Below are 25,643 nucleotides of genomic sequence, written 5' to 3'. Positions count from 1 at the left end.
AAGCCCCCTTTCCCAGGGGTTCAACCAGGCCCCCCGCCGGGCAGAGGGCCGCCTCGCCGCCCCCCCGGCACCGCTCCCGCCCCAGCTGCTTTATTCGCCTGCCTGGAATACCGAGCCTGCTTATTTGGCAGTTTCTCAAGTTACTCCCCTCAGGCAGCTTGAGCCAGTAAAACTAGATCCTTTCATCTCGGCGGAGCTTACTGACAACCAGCCGTCTGGTTTCCTAGGAAACAAAATCTTGGCTAGAAATAGTGAATCATTTCCAGGTCACTTTCAACATGGAGAGTGGAGCAGGGAAGCATTGGACTGAGGAGGAGGTTAAAGCCTTGTTAAGCGTCTGGTCAGAAAAAAATATCAGAAAGCAACTCCACGGCACCCTGAGGAATAAAGGAATATTTATCTACATTGCTAAAAGGTTGCAGGAGTTAGGAGTTTGCAGGGATTGGAAACAGTGCCGTGCAAAGTATAAAAATCTGAAGTATGAATACAGAACCGTTAAATATGCCCACAACTCTGGGGATGTCACTAAAACCATGAAGTTTTTCCATGATCTGGATGCCATATTGCGATATGAACCTGTCACACAATTAGCAGCAGAAGAAAACGGCAGGTGTTCTGCGACTGAGGCGCAGCTGAACACAAGCCCCACAACAGACAGCACGCAAGGTAAAAAACTGTTTTTGCTTCTATTTTTCTCTCTTTGCTTGAACACCAAAGGGAACCAAACCGAAGCCCGAGTTTGCTGGAGCCAAAGCGGAGGCTGCGCGGCCCCAGCAGCGCTGTTAGAACTGACTTGATGCACTCCTCACGCAGGGGAATAAAATGTTAGCACCCACCAGTGTCGAAGTCTGTAAATACAGCATAATTCTAGCAAAATTATGCTAACTGCTTGTATTGCAGCCTCGGTGAGTGCTCGCTGGTATCAAGGCTCCTGCGCTGGGTTGAAACGTTAAATTAAGAAAAGCTGTTTTCCTTTGACGTTCATTTGCAGTACTTTGGAAGCAGGTTTTGTGGATGTAAACTTAAAGAAAGATAAAAGTAAAGGTTGAAACTGTCATGATTTTTAAAAAATCGTTATTTGTGATACATGTGAAACTTAGGACTTTTATTCTTATTTCTCTGTAACTGAAAATTTAGGGATGATGACTAAAGGTAAATTAAATTATTTTGTAAGCAACTTAAATATGTGAGAAACAGAGGGATGTTTAACAACTTCTCATTAAAAATTGTAATGTAGTGAGGAAAGTAAAAATCATCATGTTTATCAGATTACTTTGAGGCAAACCAAATGAATACAACTGCTTTTATTCTGAAGCGGTTTTTACCAAATTATTTGCATCTCTTGTTTTATGCAACCCTCTCTACATATGCATTTAAGCTGTGCTTAACATTTCATTGGGGTCAATCTGCTATTTGACATCACTCAAATCTCCTTGTCACATCCTAAATGTCACTGAAGCATAAGCCCCAATAATAGCTATAAGTACTAAAATAAGATGGCTAAAAAGAGAAATGCAAATATTAGTCGTTTGTTCCCACAGTATGTGGCATTTTACGTTAATTGTAATGTTTTTTTTTTTGAGAAAACAAAAAACTCAACATTAGTATCAGGGGAGATTGCCAAAGGCACAGAAAGCAGCCAGACACCTAGCTTGCCCCTGTACCCTTCCATGCTTCCCTCTACAATGCTGTTTTACAGGTCTGAGGAAAAGAAATTGCCATTTTTCTTGTCATTGTTTACCTTAACGAAAAGCTTGACCTTAATTTGTCACCACTAGCAGAAAGCCTCTAATCTGTCAAAGTCACTTTAAATTAAAATGGCAATTTTAGAATATTTTAACATGTGCTCTCTGCACTGTGTATTGCAATCCATTTTTATTTTTCAACTTGCAGAACTGAGGCTAATAGAAGCTGTTACACGTCTGAGGACTACACGAAATTAAGATAGTGTCCTTCATCTGAGGATCTGCCCTTAGATTACCCTCTGTGTTTTGATGTAGTTCGCACCAACTGTTAATCCTAATTCTCATCTGCCTTAGACCTCTAGCAAGTTTAAATCAGAAAAGGTTAATTTCAGTTGTGAATCCCAAACTAGAACATAAAAAGAAAAATCACCCCTGGGTGAGACACACCTCATTTTGAAGCATTAGGACAGTCTGGTTTTAAAGGTGATATAATTAAATGTATCTTCTAGATGCACAAGCATTCCTGTTACTCCCTTAAAGAAAAAAAAAACAAAAAAAAGTTTTATGGATAAACAGAAATTAAATGCAACTAACTGTAATAATGCAACACTAATGGCAAGAATTTAAATGCAAAGATTCCCACAACGACCATAATTCAGCCGCAAAGAAAACACGCTAAGATAGAAACGCGTCCTGCAGCTACGCAGAATGCATACATCCATAGCAAGGGGCAGAGGGAACAGCTGGGAGAACACCAACTTTCTTCATGGAAGAATACAGGTCAAGCAAGTAAGGCCGTGCTAGAGGCCCAGCCCTTTCCCGACTGCAGTCGGAGTTGCAGTCTCTGCTCCGGGGAGGCTGCCCAGCTCAGCACTCCGAAGGGCACTTGTAAGGCTAAAATGGCATCTGCGGCTCTGCAGCTGATGCTCACAGGTTCCTTGGTGGGGGCAGATCTGACGGTGTCGCTCCCACAGAAGGAAAGGCAGGCGAAGGCCGCCCCGGCCCTGGCCCCGGCAGTGAACCCGGCCGGTGCCCCCCGGCCCGCGGGAGGACGGGGACTGCTCTCCTGTGGGCAGCATCCACCGTAAGGCGAGCAGAGCCAAGTACCGCTGCCTCCCTGCAGGCCCCCCGCCCGGGCTTCTCCCTTTCAGCCACAGGGTGTTAGAGGAGAGGAGGGGAACATGGGTGAGAAGCCTCGCTGTGACAGAGCTGGGGGAACCAAGGATATCTAGGCTTGTGACTTGGGTAGCAGGAACAAAATGCTATCAACAAACTCAAACCTGTGCCAAATAATACTGTCCGCCGTGCATGCCTTACTTTATTTTAAGAACCTAGTAGCTATACTGATTTATTTTGTTTAAAAAGCATGACAAGGGACAGGGCATGCTCCCAAAGAAATGACTGTATTTTTACCATTCTGCTTAGCCTCAGTCCAAATATTCATATCCATCCTTAATGTAAAACTACAAAGCATATCTTTGTGTTTGATTTGCTTGATTGTCTTGGCTACTGGGAGATTGCTGGGGAGGGGGAGAAAGGGGAAGGAAGGAAGGAAAAAAGAGAGGACTTTTATGGGACTGAATGGTACTTCTATAGTGTTTCCCTGCGTTTTTTCTTCATATCTTGCGAAATCAGTTTTCTTTCGAAAGTGTAATTAAAGAAATTAATACTGAAAATCACAATCAAATCTGAGAGGTGTCTCAGGACAAACTTGGTAGCAACACACACACCAATTCCCAACTCATTCATGGAAAGACAACACTTTTTCCATAAGCGCATACAGCAATGCAAGCCAGAGATGTTCATGTTGTCCTCCCAAAATACATGTTTTCAGAGGCAAACACAGAGTTGTAGCTTAAATAATCATTAAAAAAAGATACAACTCAATGTTCACTTCTTTTAAAACCTAGTTTGCATATTATCCCAGTAATCAACAACCAAGAAAATCCATGTAGAGTGATGGTGCACTACAAAAAATGGTATCATTCATTACAGTTCAAACGAATGACCTTCCCATTTTGTCAACCAGTTTTGATTGTTTCAAGTTAAATCAAGTATTAATAAATCGAGTACATGATTTACAAAAGTAAAGCTGACCTAGTAATTCATGTTAAGTTACTTATGCTCTTTTATATTTCTCTCTTTTAAATCTTGTTTAGATATTAACGCCCTGGCCACTTTCCTTGCCTTTCACTTTACCACAGCAAATGCAGAGAAATTATCAAGTCTAAGCAGAAATGCATCAGCAATGACAATATCATCATATGTACAAAACTCAGACAGCTACTAGAAATGCAAAAAGATCCTTCAGAAATGCCGACTTGAAAATGCCACTCATAGATAGTTTTCTGTGTCTGGACTTTAACATTAAACATGTCATTGACAAGTATTTTATATACTTTTTTTTTTTTAAATAAGTGTGCAGTACTCTTACTGAGTAACTTTTTTTCTCAGCAGATGCTTTTTTTTTCCCCCATCAAATATTGTAACATCTTTTTGTGTTAACTGTTCTTATTTACTTAAAATAATAAATTGTTTCTTTTTAATATTACAATGTAATTAAACTTGCTCATCCTAGTACCCATGGCACACTCAGCAGCCTTCCAAGAGAGAATTTATTTCCCCTTTCCATAGCTCGCTTTGCGGCTCTTGAGCAGATAAAACACCAGTCCTGGTGCTGGAGGTGGAGGCACGAGCACACCTTTCCCTCCGTCAGCCCGGCCGCAGCGGGTAGCAGCTCTTGCCAGAGAAGCAAGGCGGACAGCTGGGAGCAGTCGGAGATCAGGCCACTGCATCTATGAGTCATTCTGAGCCTTGCTGCAAGCCAGGAGGATTAGGATAATGTTTTCAAACGAATCCAAACGCAGATTTCAGTTTCACCTACGTCAGGGATACCAGGTTGCATCCTAACCGCACCTCGTTACTGTTCCTTCTGACGAACTACCGCGGTGCCTTTGGACAGGTAGCTTTGATCTGTGTGACCGGCCTGCCTGGAGTGACAGTAGCTCACTCCCCGTACAGTCAACCAACATTTCAAACCTCCTGTCAACGTGGTACATTGAATACACTGTATTACCATAGAACAACTTAAAAGTCTGTCCTCTGAAAATTAAGCTGATTCAGAACCTGACTTACATGTGCTGCTTTCCAAACTTACACAGCAATTGCTATAATACTGCTTTTTAAACAAATGTAGGAATGCTATACTGTAAAAAGCTTGACTGAATCCTGTTGGCTACAGATACGTCTGTTCCCTAGTCACAATATTTTCCCGCTTTCTCTGTGCCACTGATGAATTCCATAGATTTGCAGGGCTCTTTGCAGAACACTCTTGTTTTCTTCATACTCTTCTCTAAATATTCCTCTTGGAATTTCTTTTTTTGTTATGTAAATCGATTTGTGGTTATCTGAATCCATGTGCAAAGTCCACTTTTATTTGTATGATGTCTCTTATTTTCATTATCTACTTTCAAACTATACTTTTAATGTGCTGGCCACCCCAAATACTGAGAGTCAGAAAAGCATACAAGTCACTAGAATCAAGTTGGTTTCTACAAGAATTTTCAAATGCATTTCAAACAGGCTTCATATGCAAGATATAAAATAATTTAATTTGCCTCCTATAACTCATGTCCCCTTATGGGGACAGGCCAAATGAATTTTAAATTTAAATACAAATTAAGTGTGGAGATTACAATGTTAATAATCTTCTCATTGTGTATGGACATTTTCACTTAAACTAATTTAAGCTAATTTAGTCCATACCTATTTTTCATCTAAAAACTTTTTCCTTCCCAGGTGAAATATCAGTTTCTTTAGAAGATGATGAGGATGCTCCAGGAGATCCACTACTTTTTATGTCACATATCAGACCAGTTCAACTAGGTATAGTATGATGGCGCAGAGAGATCAAAAATTAAAAAGGAGCATGGCTGTCAGAGCACTTTCTGATAGCTTGACTACGCCGTCATTCTGTTTCTAATCAACACAGCTTTAAAATAGCTACACTTTTGCACCATCTCCTTCCCAGTTTTAGCACTCAGCAGTCTCACGCATCGCTAGATACTCACCACTGTATATGATGTAATTCCTGCATGACCACCGTTCACATTCAAAACACATCCCATGCTACAGCTTAATCATATTAACCCCATTAATTTTGTTAAATGCTAGTGGAAAGTATGCAAAATGGTAGTGTGTGATACCCATGTCAACTTGTGCATTTTCTCCAAATCATGTAATTTCTGCTTAAAGCAGCATGAGTGATGGCCTGAGCCAGGAGAGATAGGCAGAGGTCAGACCTGTCCCACTGAGCAATACAGATTTGCAGTGGTCTTCAAAGCAGCTGTATCCACTCTCCAAGCAAGGGGTAGTCAGCAATGCTTTAGTCCAACCAACCATACAACAACTCATCTGGAAACCATCCTACTATAGTAGTTTTGCTCAGGAAAGTCATTACAGAGCAAAGGCACAAATCTGGCCAGCCAGAAAGAGGGACAAAATCCTAAGTGTGAGCCTCTTCAAGGGGCTGCTAAAGGGAAGGGAGAAACCTGAACACATTTCAGGAAGAATTAGGCAACCGATGAGCTGATTCCTTGCCTGGATGAACAGCAGCACTGTCCTGAACTTCCTACGTGCTCTTTCCATTTTTTACATACCCTCTATGCCCTAGCATACGTCCCGGTCCACTTAAACCACCTTCACTACAGAATCTCCAAGGTGCCATATTCAGGGAGAAAACAAGGCCCCAGCTAAACGTACGGCTTTTACGTTACACACTACACCTCTCTTGCCTGGCACAACAAGAAATTAGGGACAAGAATCTCACATGGAATTATATGCACATATCTATCTATCTATCTATCTATCTATCTATCTATCTATCCACAAAACTTTTCTTGCATAAGTATCTGAATCAAATTTTCTAGGACTATGTCTGTGTCACTCAGTGCTCTTGCAACACACTGCCAAGCAGATTCATTTGGCCTGCTAAAAAATCTTCAATTCTGAGAAAGCTACTTTCTACAAAGCCAGCAACATAAATTCAATTGCATGGGCTCTCAAGTATGTACTGATATTAAAATGTCTTCCTTAGTGCCTCTCTCAGTCTTTAGATTTCAGCCACTATTTCAGACATCACTGAAAGAAAAATGTTGAGCCCTTCATATCTATATTGCTTAATATTTTTGTTTCATTTCAGCAGATTTCTCTTTTTGAGGAAGCTTAGAAAAAAATCAAATATGGTATAAATACATCTTTCAGATCAAAAAATAATGCATATCCTGTCTTAACAAGTTTTTTAAACAAATTAGAGCTAAAATACATTTGAGACATAAGGAAAATTTTCACAGTGGCCATAACAACTTTGTTTCAAAGTAGTGCTTGTGGTAAGATATTTTGAATCACAATGTTTTTTAAAGGGAATGAGGAGCAAACAAAGCTACCGTTTTCCACTCTGCATACAGCAGAATGAATGAGCAATGCCCGAGTCACTAGAACTCTTTTGAACTAATGCCCACCACTGAAAGTGAGCTCAGTTGCAAATGAACTTACTAGTGAGAAATACTGGTCTACACAAGAACTAAAGAAACCTTATCCCTCCCAGATTGCCCCATACTCTGTGGCTTTGACTGGGAAGTGCAGGAGCACCTTCCCCATTATTCTTCCTCTTTTCTTCCCCTGTGCCTTTTCTCTCTGGTCTCTGTGGCACTCTCTGGTAGTGAAGAATGAACCACACTGGAAATACAGATAGTTGAAATACTCCTGGTCACACTGAGCAGAGACTACATCAAACCTATCTGATGTTGGCAGTTGTCAACCGTGGCAATTCCTATGGTTGCATTCACCTGTAAACAAGCATTTTCCTTCACTCCCTCAGGAAGAAATGAAGAAAGCATAATTGATATGTCACCTGAAAATTACCCTCAACAACATACCAGTGAGCTGGCTGCTGCAGAGGTCCGATTAACATAGGACTAACAGGGAAAAAACTGGTACCTGTTAGTACAGCTTTTTCACAACTAGAATGAAGTACGGAGACTACTAAAGAATGCCTCTATCTAGGACAAGTTTGTCCCCAGACAGGTTATTTTACACAAGTATGCTCCACTGAAGCTGTATGTGCAAGCAAAGGTCAGATATTTTTGCCATCACACAAACCTCAGTGACTATAAAGTATCCAACCCCTGTAACCTGGCTTGCCCTTTTAGAATAAGACACTTGCAAAGGCATTTATCAGTTCAGTATGATTGCAAAAAACTGTGTCCGTTACTATGCACTTTCATATTTGCTCTCTTTGATAAAGCATTGGAATTGGGGGGGGGGTGTTTAATAGCTATTTTTGCAAAGATTTAGAAAATGCATGAGAAACCACTTTCCAAACTAATTTGATAACCAAAACGAAGTCTTACAGGAAATTAATAACTAGAAACAAGGAAACATTAAAGAACTGCAAGAGATCATATTTCAGTGTTTTAAGTAATTGTATGGCATCCTTTACCACCTAATATTAAAAAATAAAGTTGAAGACTGGAGAAAATAAAAAAAAAAAATAGTTCTGCAGAGTAAGATAACTCAGACTTTTTTACTAAAAAAACCCAAATATTTTTGATTATTCAAATATTAATGTTTATATTGAGCTGCACTGAGAAAGGGGGAGGTTCTGTACCATGAGAACCAGGTTCATTATCACACAAATATTCTTGTGGGACTTAAGGCAAAAGTCTCCATTCCTCAGCTCCCCACAAAGGGGGGGCTTTGTTAAGAGTTAAGGATCGGATTCTTCAGATCCTTACCCAGTTTAAAGCTCTCCATGTGTGTAAAACCAAAAGTATGGCATGAATGCAGAAAGTTAAGTCTTTATGCTAGTGTCAGTGACTCAGGGCCCAATTTATTGTGCTAACGCAGCACTTTTTGTATCTTCCAAACAGCACTCTTCTCCTCTCTAATGTCTGAACAACAAACCAGCTCATCGGTTGTTCTCAAAGGTGTTACAAGTGAAAGTTCAGTGTATCAGGGCACAGAAGAAAGAAATGTTCCTCTTAGATTAATTAAATGTAATACGCTATCTTAATATTGGTTTTCAAGAGAAGGCAAAAATTATTTCAGAATTAACAAAAATGCTGACAAATCAATAACCAGTAGCTTGATTTTGATGTCACCTCTGCTCCATCTTCCTCTGGAGAGACAAGTCACGTGGAAACAGCATACTTCATTCTCATTCTCTCTGTCCTTTCCCCACCCCAACCACCCAATGCAGGTAACCCGTATCTGTGTCTCTCCCCTACCACACACGATGCAGGTAATCCAACGTCAGCAATAGAGGCTTCCAAAACACCGGCTTTTATTCCAACAGTAGCAAATGAAGGAGGAAAACACTGGACTGTTAATGAAGTCAGAGCTTTGATACGCATATGGTCAGACAAAAATATCCAGCAACAACTGGAGGGGACAGTGAGAAATAAAAGAATATTTGAACAGGTTGCTGCTAGACTTCAAAAGTTCGGAATTGACAGGGACTGGAAGCAGTGCAGGACAAAATACAAAAATCTGAAACATGAATACAAGAGTGTAAAAAGTGCCCAAGACTCAGGGAGTACAAGTAAAAGTATGAAATTTTTTAATGAACTGGATGCTATTCTGGGGCACAGCACCATGGAACAAGCAAGTAAATCAGATAATGATGAAAGTGAGAGGCCTCCAGAATGGACAGAAGCAAAATCAGAAAAGGACTCCATAGGTAAGTACTTCAGCTACCCATGTATCATTTAAAATTTTTAGTTTGCCAGCACTAGAGAGGCCTTAAAAGAACCAAAAAAAAAAAAAGCGCCTAGCTACATTAACCAATTTGTGGGGAGGGGGGGAAATGGAAAATTTACTATGGAAATTTACTATTTTGTCCAGTTGTTCACTTTACATTATAAGATAATCTTTCAGATAGATTGATTCTTTTTTTAGTAGAATTGAGAAGCAAAAACAGGAAAAAAAGATGAAGACATAGGATAAGATAAAATGATATAGAGACCATTCCAGTCAAAATCATGGCAGAAGAGACTGTTTCCAGCTTAGATAAAAAAAGTGGATGAGATGGTCAGACTGTGTTACTAGAAAAATGAAGACATTGAGCAAAAGAAGTTTGTACTTATAGACATTGGCTAAAAACTTAACAATTAAACTGTCTTTCTCTTATGATCCCCAGTGGCCCAGTTTTACCAGCCTTTGGAGCAAGACTCCCAAACTAGTGAGACAACTATTGTGAAAATAGCAAAAAGAATAGCACCAAGAACGCTGGCAGAGCTTGCCTTTGTTTTTGTGTGGTTGTTGACGAATAACTTGGTAATGGATGGATTAATGCAGAATTAATTAGAGTAGACTGATGAACCTACACTACTCAGGAGTTAAAACATTTTTTATTGGTATGTACAACCAGAAACAGGCCTGTTGTTTAAGAACAGAATTAAACATAAAACTCTTTATTATGCAGTAAGAATCTTACACAGGGGATGATATTACGGTGGCCAAATATAAGACTAGAAGTTAGTAAAGTAATGGAAGAAGTCAAGAAAAATATAGCACAAAGACTGTCTCTGGCTGAAAAAACTATGAGAGCATTTTGGGGAAAGATTCACTCTTCAGTTGCTGTTTCTGTGCTCTTTGCTGATGCATCTACTACTGCCTGCTGGCAGAAAGAGCATCCTAGGTTGGATGGATCTTTTGATTTGACACAGCACAGCTGTTCTTATGTAGTACACAAATGCAGTGCCCTAATTAACATAGCATTATTTATGCAGAAATGCCTGGAGACACAGGTGAAGAGGACTCTGTTAGTAATATGTCAGAAGACCTACGGGTTGCAGATATAAAGAAAGTTTCTGACGCAGGTAAACTGAAAAGTCTTCTATTTTATATAAATCCCTAAATTTAGCAAGTTAAACTGGATTTCTAAAATAAGCCCACATTGTAATGACGGTTAGAAAATGCAGAGGCCTAAAAAACTTTTAAGCAAGAGATAACATCATAGCGATAACCATACTTTCAATAAATACAGGCACACATGCACATTTACAGTGCTTTGCTAAATTTGATAAAAACAGTCTAGCAAGTAATCTTTCCAAAGAGTCATGACCCAAGGTGTAAAGAAGAAGAAACTATTGGTCTAAGCAAGTTGAGTGCAATGTATTACTGCATTTACTTTTACTTAAACGGTGTCTTTCCTTTTACTTAAACTATGTCTTCCCAAGGATTAGAATTGTTTGGTCTCCTGTGCATAAACTAATACGGCATTCTCTTTTTCACAATATAATGTGATCAGTATTTAATATAATTTGTAAATGCTCATGTCAGGGGATGAAAACTTAATTTAAGAGTATCACCACTAGCACTGAATATGAAGGTCATATACTCTTTACAAAGAAACATAGTTTACGGAGGACCTCATGATCTCTTTCAGGTCTAAATTAGGCGTTAAGGAGTAGTCTTACAGAATTTAAAATGGTATAAGGTGAACTCAAAAGATTTTAATGTCAAATTAAAAATCTTCTGACAGATAATGTTACAGTAAATACTACTCCAGAGAATCTAGTAACTCTGCATATAATGTAAGAAATAGCTGTGACAAGTAAAGCCATGGTTGATCATGAGAGATAATTTGAGGTATACTGGACAGTAGTATTCATGTTTTATCATTCAAGAGCAATTACATTTATTAATTTGAATTTACTAACAAAGAAATATATAACTGGCCTTTTACCAGATCACCAAAGGCACTTGAGGCATTCATTAGGGAAAAACAGATTGTCATGAAAAATGCCTTGCCTACAGGGACCTCATTTTGACAGAAACAAAGTATTTAAGAAATCATAAATAGTACTTTGTGGGATCCAATTAAAACTATTTGTAAAATGCATCAAATTCCATTTCTCCCCATCAACAAGTAAAATTACACAAACAGTAGCAAGAGACTATAATAATACATAGATTCAGCAGTGTCACTAAACGGTCATCTGACATAGTTTTCAACTGCCTGCAGCTATGTAATATTGTAACTTTTTAGACTGCAATCTTCCAAATGAGTTATTTAATATGAAGTTATCTGAATATTTCTAGTAACGTTCTGACTACTCATTTTTGACTCTTTAACATTCCTTTAGGATATGTGTAGGTGTTAGACATCTATAGCTTACCATGGTTACTATTACCTTGTCAAATATATGTATTTTAACTGCATATTTTGTTTGTTTCTGGGTAATTGTAATTGCAGTCTGATTTTGTGGGGAAAGATTAAAATAGCTAGTGTTCCAGAAGTGTCTCTGGCTCAGCCTATCCACTCTGAAGACTACCGTTCAAACTTCTGTGGGGAAAAAAAGGCAAAACCACAGCACTTCATCATGAAAAGATGCAGTTTCAGTTTCCAAAATTCTTTCCCTCACTCCCAAATCAACCATACAGACTCAAATCATTTTATCACAGGTGGTAAAAAACACCTAGACTTTAATGTTATTAAAGGTAACATAATTAGGTATTATATAAAGCAGAGAAAATATGCACGCTTTTTATGTTACAGTATCATGGAGACCCTTTATTCTCTAATTGTGGTATATGCCTTTCCTAGACAGTTCAAATAAATAAATTTAAAGTGCAAAACTGGTAGGTAAAGAGATTGTATGTACCTCTATTCATAAATTTACTTGCTGATAAATAGTGAAGAGGCAGTCAGGCAGGGATACCATATTACATTGGTTCTTTGATATCAGTAGATGTCTAACAATCGATAGCCTTTAGGATGTGACTCCTTAAGGACTACTCCATATTCAACAGAACTTTTGTAGAAAACTGTTTCTCAACAAGCATGTAATTATACTTTACATATACATACTCATGTGCTTTTAAAAAAAATTTGTAAAAAAAAAATTGACATAAATAAGAATTCAAAAATTCTGTTAATGTTGTATCAGGGTCTCTTCCTAATTGGTGCACGGAGTTAACGTACTCTGCAGTCAGAGTTATACGTACACTTGTCTAGATATACACTAGCTAGCCTGGGCAGCCATCTGCTTTCTGGCAACAGCAGCTGCATAAATGTGCAGAGGTGCACAAGCTCCCTCAGAAGTGCATGTGCTTCTCACGATCTTACATGTGGATCTGTTATTAACCAAGGTAACATCGTCGCCACTGCCAATCTTTATAAACAGTCCAATCAGGCTTGCCATACTCTAATAAGGAAGTCAAAAGACAAATGCACCAGTTTCAGGAAAATACCTAGTTATTTGATGTTTCATGGTATTGTTTTTCTCCTCTGCCCACATGTATTTGCTCAAATGCCCACCTAAGAAAGAAAAGACAGAGGTAAATAAATCCTTACGCGTTCTTCTACAGACTATTAGCGGTTTACTGAAATTTCTCTCGCAGCATTGCCCTGGAGTAGCTTTCTCAGCAGACTGGCCAGCAGAGGGTGCAAGAGCTTCATAGCAATCACAAACCCATTTAGTTTTTTGCAAAAGCAGCCTAGGAAAGGTTAGGGTCACTGTAAATTTTTCTCTTTTCTGGTAAAAGATACCCATATTAAATCAATCTGGAAATAAAACCTTCTGTAGTCATTTTGACTGATGTTTTCTATTTCATGGGATCACTTTTAAGGACAGTTAATTCCAGAAATGTATTCAGAAGAGCAAATTGCTTCAGTTTGCACAGGCAGTAGTCAGTCAATTTTAACTCTGTATACATGTATGTTCCACGTGTCAGACTTTGCAGTATGACCATAGACTGTGTATAGGTGTTTGATTAAATCTGAAGTGCCAAGGGAAACAACAGTGGGGATGAAAACAAGATTCTAAGAAATGCCAGTAGCCTGATGTTCTTAAAAAAATAGCTACAGCAAGTATTTTGCTTCAGACAAATGACTTTTCTTGTGATTATTTTTTTAGGATTTTTGGTGCTCTGCATGCTTTACTAATGCCCCTCTCATGACACATGTGGAGGAAGTCATGACATTGCCAAGATACATTCCTAAGCAAGGGCTTTTTAAAAAGTGGTTGTTTAAAGTCAAGATCTTAAGTCAGTACATACTCATGCACTTATGTTGGCTTCTTTTGAACGTTTACTGCTGCATACTTGGAATTTTAAAATGTACAGACATAAAGTCAAAAGATAGTGTTTTAATACATATGCCTTGGGCTGGTGTGAAGTAGAGTCTTTCAGAGAAGTGCAAAAGCAAAAGTTCTTGATTATTCCCTGGCTTAGCCCCAGGCATACTCGGGCTGCAGACACAAACTCCTAACTGTGCATCCAGAGCTGTCTGCATCCAGTCTCAGAGACCTGCATGACAGAGATGCAAGCAACTTTGCAAACTGAGAGTAAACACAGGCCACAGACTGAAAACATTTCCCTAGCTTTGACATTCCCCATTCTGCTTTTATACTATACAAGACACACATGAGAGTAAGGATTAGGAGACAAATTACTAATCTTGCCTCATGAGCCAGAAAACAGGATAAATAGTGATAGCAACAGAGTGCCAAAAGAGAACAGAGCTTGTATCAGTCTGAGCAGGTAAAAGGAAAGACTGTGACAGCATTGCTCTGATGGCCTTGTGAGCAATGTTTCAAACACAACGTAGAGATTAAGCGTATTTGCTGGCAACTGTCTATAGCTTCACTAAACAATGCGGACGGAGCCACTGTGTTTTATCCATGCCAGAAACTGTCGATGGTTTGTTCTGTTTGGCTCAGTCTTGCTCTCCTCATGCCTTCCCCCCCCCCCCCAAAACTCTGAATGGTGGCTTAGAAGAAAACCCAGGCTCCCTACCCACATTCTTGGCTTGCCAAGTTAAAAAAATACAAAGGCGCATGATGCCAGTCACGTCATAAAGAAATGCTAATGCAAACAAGGCCATATTGATTTGGGGGGTAATTTTTAATAAAATGGCTCTAGATTATGCTTTATTGCTCAATGTTTAGGGGCAATATTCTTGAATGGACTGAGAACAGGCTGGAAGCCAGAAACTGCTCTCATCGATCTGCAGTGTGGCCTTCACCATTTAATCTCTGTACAACAGTGTCCTCACCTGGAAAGGAGGATCGGAAAGACCACTTGCATCATCCGCCTGTCCATCTGTCCGTCCCAGGGCAGAGGGGTGGAGTCCTCCCTTAAACACCAGAGGGCCAATGGCAGAGGAGCGGAGATCTCCTCCCCGTGGAGGGGAGCCCAGGGACACCTCTGTCACCCTGGCCCGCGCCAGGGCCCAGCTGTGTGATGTAAAACCCTCGCAAGCCACAGCAGGGGGGATGCTCTCAGGACAGGCATTTAGTACTTTATCACGCAGGCAGGCAGCCTTGCAGTCAATCATCCAGGTGCAGCGCCCTGATGCAATGTCAGGACCCTTGCCCCTTCTGGGGCTAATTCAGTGACTCTTGGCATCAGTCGCTTGGGAGTCTTTCAATAATTTCAGTATGTATTGAAGCACCCCTTATGAAAGTCACCATCTGTTCTGCTGCACAGAGGTTCACCAGTTACTTCATATCTTACAACCACGATCAGCGAACCGTTCTACAAATTCTGAACCAGGTTTAAATAACTTAAGAGTTTGCACATTTAATCCATAAACCTGTATTATGCAGCTGTTATGTGGTGTCCTGGATTTATTTTAATATATAAGTACATAGACTCTGCTCTTAAGCCCGCTACTGCAGAGAAATGGCAGCTTTAATGTATTAAGAGATGAAATCTTTAACAACAGTTATTAATGGCATTCTGAAGTTAGTGATCCTCAAGACATAACTCAAGACCTGTTTAGTTAATAAGAACTCTGTATTTTATTTTTTTTTTACAGAAATCATTGAAGATGAGGGGGACTTTGCCAACTCCACCCCAGCAGCTCTGGAAGCTACACAAATAAAGAAGGAGACTATTGACATAGGTAGGTCAAGACTCTGTTTTGATGGTTATAACAGCACATTCTACTTTACTGGGAACTGCAGATTTCTAAGGTTCGTATGTTATTCCTGCACATTATACTCGGTCTAGTTCTAGGTTATGAGAAAATCTGTTTTTTGTTTGATTTCATAGTGCAAAAATGCATAAACACTTTATTTCTCCTTCTCCCAATTAATAACAAGACCTTATTTTCCCAGACAACATACTACTTGTTATTCTAGATGTGACAAGTCTGCATTTGATTGTGACAAATACTGTTCTTTTTCATACACAGTTGCTAGAAAGGATAAACTGGAGAGCAAATACCTGTCTCAGAAACACTGAACATTTTATGCCTTGTCTGTCTTTTCAAACTACTTCATGACAGTGCAATTAATTTCAGACTATTCACTATCAAACAATTGCCATAAATATTTTGAACTATTTTACAAGTAAAACTGAAATCAGAGCCTCAGCAATATGTAGAAGTCATACATTCAATGACAAGTATTCAGGAGAAGATTTGGTTTTATTAAAAATGTTAAAGTTTAACATTAGAATACAGTAGGGATATTGATCTTCTAGAATAAATGAGCATAGAAACCATGGAAGGTCATGAAAAAAAGGCATCAGAGGAAATAACGATGACATTGAAATCTATTGACCTGACATCCTGGATCAAAATATACTTTATGATACTGCTGTTTACACCCAGAATTTAATGGAAAGAATAAAAAAATCTATTATAATGATTCTGTGAACAAGAATTCCTTGCCCTTTTACACTGAAAGTTTCTACCATAAGAATATTTCTATTGTATGTGTCAGTATTTCTGTGACCGAGGCAGGAGCTTCCTTCTCAGCAATTATTTTATCTGGAGTTTGGGTGTTGAGACCTGCTATCCAACACAGCTTTGACAACTGTTTGCATAGGCTGATCCTGATTATGAAAGACAACTGTAAGGAGTATGACACTGAGGACAACAACAGAGCAATGCTATCACAGCAATGACACACAGAAACATAAGTTACATTGAGGATAAAGTAAAGCTGTGTCCCTGAAAGTTTAGACACATAGCGAGGTCACACTAATGCAAAGAGAAGAGTTCATACACAATGACACAGAATAAAAAATCATGCAAATCAACTGACTACATTATACACACAAACTCCCTGTTCCTGTCATGTAGTATCCAATTGAGAATAGTAATCACTCAAGTCAGCAGTCCACAAGTGCCATTGCCAGAGGCAGAAAGAGATTAGAGAGCCAGCATCGTTTAGATAATGAGCACATAAATGAAAGCCATGGTTTTTTTGGTAATAGTTTAAGGAAAAAAAAAAAATCACTCAAGAGCCCAGGAGTAGACCTACTGCTCCATTTTGGCCCCAGGCTGTATTTCCAATAGCTGCAAGTGTTAAAGGAAGGTGCAAGAATTTTCTTAAGAGTTATGGGGTAGCCTGTTTTTGAAAAAACACTTTTTTTCTACCACCCCAAGTAAATCATACATGCATGCGTATGAGAGTATAATTTCTGATTCTGTTTTCCATAGGTATAAAATTTATTCTTGTATATGGCTTATGAAAACAAGTATGAAAGCAAGTTATAAAGCAAATATGAATTCCAAATACTACTCTGTGCATATGTCAGCAAGTACCATTATAGAAAGCTCATCAAATGAACCACTGCTTATTTACCAATGATCTCTTATTTCTAACAGAGTCTAAACCATGCACTCAGTTTTTCAAAACACATATGGAATATTTACTTCTCCCCTTTACTGAATACTGCGTTGAAGATAACTGGTCTGTGACATCCCCTACCAAAATGATGAGAACTAACCTTTCTCTCCCTCCCAACCCAAAAAGTAATTCCACACAAAAATGAAATTTCATCCTCAGAGAAGTCCAAGCATGAGAAAATGAGCCCAGAGCCAGCAGAGGTGGGCTTTGATGTCCATAGATGATTTCAAGAATTCTGAGGGCTTCTGAATTTTACTTCTGAAGGGAATAGTTTTTATGCTGTGAAAGAGTGCAAAGCTATTATAACTTCAGTTCTGCAGAGGGAAAAAAAACCTGGCATGTAGACATGCATAAAAATAATATAATGATGTTTCTATCCTGTTAGAGATGGAATTTTGAAGAGAACTCAAAACGCTGGTAGAATAAAAAATAGTTCTTCTGTCTTCCCCGTTTTGTCATTTAAGCCACATAGAATAGTTTCAGATAGAGCCATCCCTACATATAGAAAGTGCAATTTAAGCTGAGGCTAAAGATTTCCACAAAAGCATTAATGGTTTGTCTTCCAGTTTTTCTTCTGCTTGTTTTATCTCCATCACAAAAGCTCTGTATCAGAGATCAGTCTTTCACCCAAAAGTAAATAAGCATAGCTGTCCCCTAAAGGAAGGCAAAAGTATGCAACCTTCCCCACAAAACCTAACACCCCTCCCAGAATCAGGGAAAGGCACACCTCAAAGCCCAGCTTTGAAATCTACCATGGCAGCTTACTAAAATGGACTCTACACCAGTTTTTTTTTGTGGTAAAAAGGAGTCCTGAAGAGAGGAGAACAACTAGGAATAAGGAGCAAAGGTCTCTTTTCAGTTTCTTTCTGCTGTACCAGGGAAACACACAAAGATCGGAGAAAAGCCCCATCAGCAGTATGAAATGCAGCTTATGCAAAATCACACTGCGTGCTGGTCTGCTGACGGGTGCCTGTGCCTCTCCCTCCTCCTCATCGCATCCCAATCACGTGCACAGCTTCCAAACTCGAGAGGGGGACAGTGGTCTTCTAGGGCCCAAGTCCCTGCTCATTTCCCGACAGCAGTGGGGGAGCATGCATGACCCCAGGAAGGGAAAGGCTGCAGTCCAAGCCCTGTTAGGCGTGAGTGAATCCGCAGACGCCTGCCCTTACAAATGGCACCAAAGCCGCACCAAGCCTGCCCTACCCACATCGCCTAGGAAAAAAATGGAAGGCACACCTGTGCTCTCAATGTGTACAAACGTTCCGCAAATCGACTTATATGTGAGATACAAACCATCCACGTATGCCTACATCTTTAATCAAGTATTTTAAATCTGTGTTGCATCCACAGCTACCTTTTGGAGAACGCGGGGGCAGAAAGAAAGATAGGGCTTACGAGAAATGCCAATAAATAATTTGATTTAGGGAGGCATGTGGCAGAAGACTTAGTTATAACTAATGGGTTAGACTACCAGGTTATGACATTTTTAATTGAAGATAAGTGTTATCTGCAGAGGATGACAGTAATATTAGCAATTTATTTGTCTAAGTCCAAGTCTATTTTATTTAAAACTGTGTGTTTCTATAGATGATGATTCTATAAGCACTACCTCAGAAGACAGATCTTGTACGCCAGTAGCAAAACGGATGGTCGGGACAGGTGAGTATTAATTTCCATGCATTTATTCTGAAACAAAATGGTAATTTGTAATTGTTGCATTGTAATTTCAGTACCAAAGCTGGAGCAACCAGATCTCTACTGTAAATACAGCTCTACGTTTCTACTTCTGATGCCAGTCTAGCTTTATCACTAAACTTAAAAAATTAACTTCATAGCTCTATTCCCTGTCATGAGCAAAACTTGCATTAATACTATAGTTCAACTTTGCATTCTATACTTATCTGATGAGTAGAATCTGCCTACTTCTGAACGTGTAGGTAAGATTTTTTTCTTCTATTGAATCCCCAGTGGCATTTTCATTTGCATGATATTTTGCCTTGCCATTCTAATTTGAAACCATACTGGAAAGCCATTTTCTTATCAGTGCTGATATCTTGTTGCTTTAAAGCTTAAGGCCTATTGCTTTCCTACATGTAGCACTTGGATAAATATGTCTTTGATTTGACAACAACAGCAACAAAATTACACTGACAAAATGTTGAATTTTAGATGCCTTAGAGAAACAAGAGATTTCACTTGCTGCATATTTTGCATACTTAAAAGAAACATAATCGTGTATGGATATTAACATTGTAAAGTTAAAATATTTTTGTAACAAGAGATTAATTTAAACATTAGTTAATCCTTCATGTTGTTACCAAATCATTAGCTACAGCTACACTTTAATGTATGTATATTCAGCAATACTCAGTTGTTTCATTTATATTTTCAGACAATCACATTCCCTTGGAAGAAGCACAAAATCACTTTAAAGTTATTACAGTTAATGATACTGGAGCAGGAAAACACTGGAGTGATAATGAAGTCAGAGCTTTGATAAACATATGGTCAGATGAGAAGATACAACAAATGCTTGAAGGGGCCACAAGAAATAAAGAAATATTTGAGGAAATTGCCAGAAGGTTAATGAAACGTGGTATAGACAGAGACTGGAAACAATGTCGCACAAAGTACAAGAACCTAAAATATGAATACCGCGCGCTGCAGAAGGAAAATGAACATCTTGGTAATCCCAGGAGAAAAATGAGATTTTACGATGAAGTTGACTGTATCTTAAGAAGGCAGCCTCTGGGTCCCTCGAGCTGGGGATGTGAAAGTTCAAGTCTCCTATCAGGTACTAAAAACTTCAGTGATGAGATAAAACGCTTAAAACGACACTTAAAGCTGCCTGTTGACCCATGCTGTAAGGGTGAAATATGTGGCCAGAATGGGGAGGGAAAATAATGGAAGAACCTGTAGCTGCATGGTCACGTAGGCAATATTCAGCAAATGGAAATGGTCTTTGGAGGAGTTTAGAAGTGAGAACATTAACAAAAAGTTAAAGCACCTGAAGCATCCAGTGTTACTGGAGAATCTTTACACTTTTGGAAGCTTAAGTGACATATAGTGAAATGGTGCTAGAAAACGTGGCAGGTTTCAGAGGTGATCTAGCAGGCATGTAAATTCTTATGGATAGAGAGCTGCAAGCTCATACCATTTAGAACTGCAGAAATCTGTAACAATCAAGCCAAGCGCAAGGACTCCAAAAAAGCAAACTTGATTAATTCAATTCACACCACAGTCAAGAGAGAGAAAAATCCAGCGCAGTGATGTTTATTTGAGCACTTGCAATTATTATATTAATTTTGCTAAAGCAGAATCAGTTTTCTAAATAGAGTTTGCTTCTATTTTAGTATCAAAAGGCCTCTGATCTAGGAACCACACAGCTAACCTTGTGTCCGCTGTAAGGGTTCTCATGACAGGCCAGCTGCTCCAGCTCTCAGGGGCACCTGCCCCTGCTCCAGGCAGATCTGATGCTCTTTTAGAAGCAACTTAACCACTGCAGCTTAGAGCTCAGTGAGTTATGGCAAACTAGAACTAATTCTGATTTTTCTCAATATGTTAGATAATAATTTGCAATGTCACAAATGTTAGTTGAGGGCTTGAACCATTTCTGCAGCAGAGGCCGGATGGACAGCTTGAGCAGAAATCGCTGGAGCCATCCTTAAGCCAGCAGTCCTCAGTCATGAATCAGAGCCCCAGTGGGGTGTCCAAGGGCACCATACAGTAGTGCCATTAGTTGGGGCTGGAATGACATCCACACAGCCATGGGGATGCCACCACTGCTTCTCACCTGCTTCATTCTTGTGCTTGATCACATTCTTAAGACAGCCGTTTTCTTCCAAATCCAGAAACTGAAAATATTACTGCTCATTTCTCTGCTCTCCATGAATGGAATTTTACACCACCAAAAATATTTGAGCCAGCCTGGCTGTTTTACATTTTAGCATGCTGGAAAAGGACTGTGTAATCTGTGCTGTGAATGCTGATGCAGGAGACAGTAAAACAATAACCTTTCAGAAAAGAAGCTTTAGTTATTAAGCTGTTCAAGGCATCTACCAAATAAATGTGTCTCCACCCTGAATTTGTCTGCCAACCCAGTACCTAAGTTTTCTAGAAGATTCTCATTGCACCAGGTCACCTGTCCCAATGTATTTGCTTTTGTAATATACAGCTTTTTGGTGTGTGACTGACTGTGCTTTGAGAATCTCTGCAAAATACTTAGTCACCTTGCTTTTCTCTTCTAAGTTTCAGTGGGAGATGTTACAGCAAACACAGGATCCTTGAGTATCAAGAGAAAAACGTGGAATGATGGTAAGAGCCCCTTACTTTTTAAAGCATCTATACACTGCTGTTGAATTGGATGCCAGATTCTAGTTTCCAGTACTCAAACAGTTAAAAAAAGAAAATGCTAGAACTTAACACCAAGCTCCAAACCAACATTCTTCTCTCAACAATCTGCAAAAGAAGAGTCCTGATAAAAATGTGGGCCTAAGGAAAACTGCAATTTCTTTATTTCAATCCTCATGCCTGGTATAAATGAGGTAATCATCTGGAAATACTTCTTTGATTTATAAGAATCAAGTGCAAGGAAAAGAAAAAAATATTTTAAAAAGATGTCTTAATTACCTGTATTGCTCGGAGGAAAATGGGGACAATATCACAGTCATAGTTGTGGTTTCCTCATATTATCCTATGTGTCAGTAAATGAGAGGAGAAGTTACATGTTTAGACATATAATGCCTAACATGTAATGTCTAACATGTTGTACAAGAGAAAACAGGTTAAGACAGCTATTCCAAAGAGAAGATATGGTGTAAAATCACCGAGAGACAAAAAAGAAGGGATGGATAGAAATATGCAGCATGCAATCTGATATAGGAAAGGTCAGGAGCTTATTTTTCTTCCTATCAGAACTGTCAGTCCGTAAATAATCAAAAAGTCCAACAATGAGGGATGACAAACTTACTTTTTAGGAGGCTCGCCCCTGTTTTTAATACTAAAATGATGTCTTGTCTAGAGACAGATGAACACAAACAGATCCGAACACCACAACATTTCTGAATTCAACCTACTTGGTTCACCATCACAAACTGTACTAACAGGACTAACTATGTGATTAAATATATTTTCATTTATTGTCTGTTAGATAAGTACATCTTGCAGAAGGCAGTAGCTAGGCAAAGCTGAAAGTTTCAAATATGAGTGGTCTTTGCAAGGTCTGCTTCATTACTACTGGCCGTTATACAATGACCCCTTACACAACACCAGGCAACGCCTGCCAAAAGAGCGTAACAGGATAGCATTAGGAAAATCTAGCATGCGCTAAACTTCAGTGTCAGCAGTTCAGTGACTTGTGCACTCTTAACTACATACTTTGCTTTTGTCCACAGAGGTGTCACCTGTTCCACTTAAGAAAAGTGCTTCTGAAAACACCATACTCCACTTCCAAAAACTATTAACAGAGAGAGTGCACACAGTAACAGAAGGCAAAAAGTTACTGTTAGAAAGGCTTTGTAAGCAGGAAGAAATGCAAGACCTCAACAGAACACAGCTGTATGCTGATCCATCAGCCATACAACAGGTTGGTTTAATGAACTTTCTACGAAATTAGCATGCAAAGAGATTCTCTCAGATAGTAAGAAATTAAATAGACTTATTTATGAGTGTAGGTCACCCACACGAGTACATGCTTGCTCCCCTTTAATATATTCATCTTCAGTCACTTAAACTGAAACAAGGTGTGAGATCCCATCATAATCCTTAACGATGAGCTTTTAGCAGTGACGTCAGTTAGTCTAATAAAGATATAACCGCTGCCTACATGCCTTGGCTCACCTACATGCCACAATTAACAGGCTTAATTGGAAGAAAATATCACTTTGATCAAAGAAAACGCATACAGTTAAAATTTCATCCCATCATTTCCAATTATGATTTCTATGACCTTCCTAGCAAGTTAGTCCTCTGCAATTAACCAAACAGTTGAAGCCATAAGAGAACTTCTTTTTGGTTAGGCAAGGCTGGTGGAGAACACACAACACTTAATTCCTTTATCAGCATTTACCCTCCTCCTAGCCTTGCCACCTGTCTGTGCTGGGGTGGGGGACCATCCCCATCTGCCCGCTGAAGGTATAGTGCTGTGCAGCAATGAACTGGAGAATTCAATGAGCCAGAAAGTACACAAAGTTGATGCCCACCTAGAAGGGCAGGCATGGGTTCTGGTCCCTATTCTGTACTGGGCAAGGGGTCTGCCTTGTCCAGTAACCAAATGAAGTACAGAAAATGTAGAAACAGTGCAGGGAACAATGACATGATAAGTGACAAATGCCATGCCATAACTAACCGTTACTCTGCAAAATCCTACTAGCTACTATTTCATTTTGTGATTGTGTAAGTACTCTACAGCCTGTACTGCCTGCAAGGCATGCACTTCCAGAGTTTTCCTTTCAGTGTATTCAAGCATAACAACTCATTTCTAGATCTGTCATGTTTGGGCATAGACCTACACAGCCCTGCCAAAGCTAGGTCAGTTCTGGGCACACACAAGGGCACAACTGAAGTCAAATAGTCAAGTCCTTACGGCAGCAGCAACAGCCGCCAAGTTTTTTTATACACAGAGGCCTGAATTCCACCCAAGTCCCTCTTCAGAAAATCTTACACAAAAATATTCCTGGATATAACGCTTTGTTTCCTGCTCTGTGGTTAGTTATTTTCTTGTTAATTCGTTCATGAGATACATTACAAAGGTAAATAATTTCCACCAAGGTAGATTTTATGTGCCATTTGACTATCATTTTTAAAACATTTCTGAGAAGTCAGAAAAAGATCCCTAGATAACCACAGTTTTTTGATCATATTCATTTATACAGTGACACGAACATACAGTTATTCCAGTGTATGCTTATCTACCACTTTTCATATTTGACATTGGTTTCTCAGGATAAACCTCCTTTGGCTTGTAATACTAGTGTCATTGTTAGTTTAAAAATCTTTCTTCTCTTTGCACTGAGTTGGTTCAAAGATACATCCTTGAATTTGCATCATATTACTTGCATACAGAACTGCTGTCTTTGGTAGGAGAACAAGGGATCTGTCCCTGCGATCACGGCAGTCGGGTATCCTTCTAGAACATGCTGCGCCAGCTGAAGACTTCATCATTCCTAGCAGTACTAAGCTCACAGGTTACTCCTTCCACGTGTGAACCAGAAAAATGCGTGATCCAACCCTAATTCACTCTAGGATATTTAAACAGTTTAGTTCAATTTAGATTTAAATTAAGTTTTTAAAATAACTGTAGTGAAAATAATATGGACCACCTACATGTTCTGCTCTACCTGCTCTGTTCCATGAGTGCAAGGCTGAAGTTGCATAAAGCAGCTGAAGCCGATTTGATAACTCACTGCAACAAGAAGATCCCTTTTTCTCCATGCTGCTTTGAGCAATCTGATGCTTGCTGGATCCTCTATCAACCAGTTCAGCTCACTAACCTGACACAAGATTAGCCCCATTAGGAAAAAAAAAGCAAATGGTTTTCTGTGTGAGTTGAAGCAGCCCAGCAAGTTCCCAGCTGTGCTAGCCCTAACTTGGAGCAGCTCAAAGGTTGTTTTTGTTGCAGTGTGACTGGCCTCGCAGAAGAAGGGCTAACCTGAGGGAGGCAGTTAGCACTGCAAAGGAGACAAACTGCACTTAAAATTCTGAGTGATGCACAAGGATCCCACTCTTTCCAAAACTTTGCTGTCATTCAGTACAATGTTCCCCCCAAAACTTTCTCTTCTTCCAGAAAATAAAAAATAAGCAGATCTTTCAAGAAATATGTATCTGTTTTTAAATGCTGTTGTACAGGTGAGAACTGCACAAAAGCACTGAGGCAAAGGATTGTCTAAATTCTTAGTAGGTCAGAGCAGAGAATTGCAGAGCACATTTGCAGTCTCTTCTTGGAAACTGTTCATATCAACACTAGAGGGTAGACATGAAGCAAGAACTGACAGAAAAAAAGGAACACAAATGGCTTTCCAAGTAAAAGGTTTTTGTTTTCCTCAGAAAACTTTCCAGACAGCAGGATTTACCTGACAAACAAATATCCAAAGAAGGTGGACTTCCCTTTGTGTGGGATTCCACTTCTATTCTGCTTTGTGGCTGCAAAGCATAGCTTGCTTTTTGTAATTGTTTTGTCAGAAAGCTATCTCCTTCTTTCCTGCTGTTCACATTTATTTTCGGTCAAAGATGGTAAGAGATGTCAAGTGCATGGGGCATTTGGCATCATCTAATATTTATGTGCTATTCCCATTTATACAGATAACAATTAATG

At 39.3% G+C, this 25,643-nt stretch overlaps 2 protein-coding genes across 2 annotated transcripts in view; one reads left to right on the top strand and one right to left on the bottom strand.

Moving 5' to 3' along the window:
• Window positions 1-25,643, bottom strand: part of PPAT (phosphoribosyl pyrophosphate amidotransferase) — a gene marked incomplete at both ends in the record, with an annotated part of 47,374 nt that overhangs the window by 15,397 nt on the left and 6,334 nt on the right. The window lies entirely within an intron of this gene.
• Window positions 279-25,405, top strand: LOC309592422 (zinc finger and SCAN domain-containing protein 20-like; the record flags this gene model as incomplete). Its single annotated transcript, XM_082315767.1, has 10 exons — window positions 279-666; window positions 5,484-5,570; window positions 8,986-9,423; window positions 10,475-10,564; window positions 15,511-15,597; window positions 18,920-18,991; window positions 19,725-20,126; window positions 21,581-21,646; window positions 22,726-22,916; window positions 25,376-25,405. The coding sequence occupies 10 exons, from the start codon at window positions 279-281 to the stop codon at window positions 25,403-25,405; spliced, it is 1,851 nt and encodes a 616-aa protein (XP_082171893.1).

This window comes from Platalea leucorodia (genome assembly GCF_965183815.1).
Source record: "Platalea leucorodia genome assembly, chromosome: 6".
NCBI classification, from domain to species: domain Eukaryota; kingdom Metazoa; phylum Chordata; class Aves; order Pelecaniformes; family Threskiornithidae; genus Platalea; species Platalea leucorodia.
The sequence above is the reverse complement of the archived record's forward strand: the minus strand, read 5'-3'. Positions and strand labels throughout refer to the sequence as shown.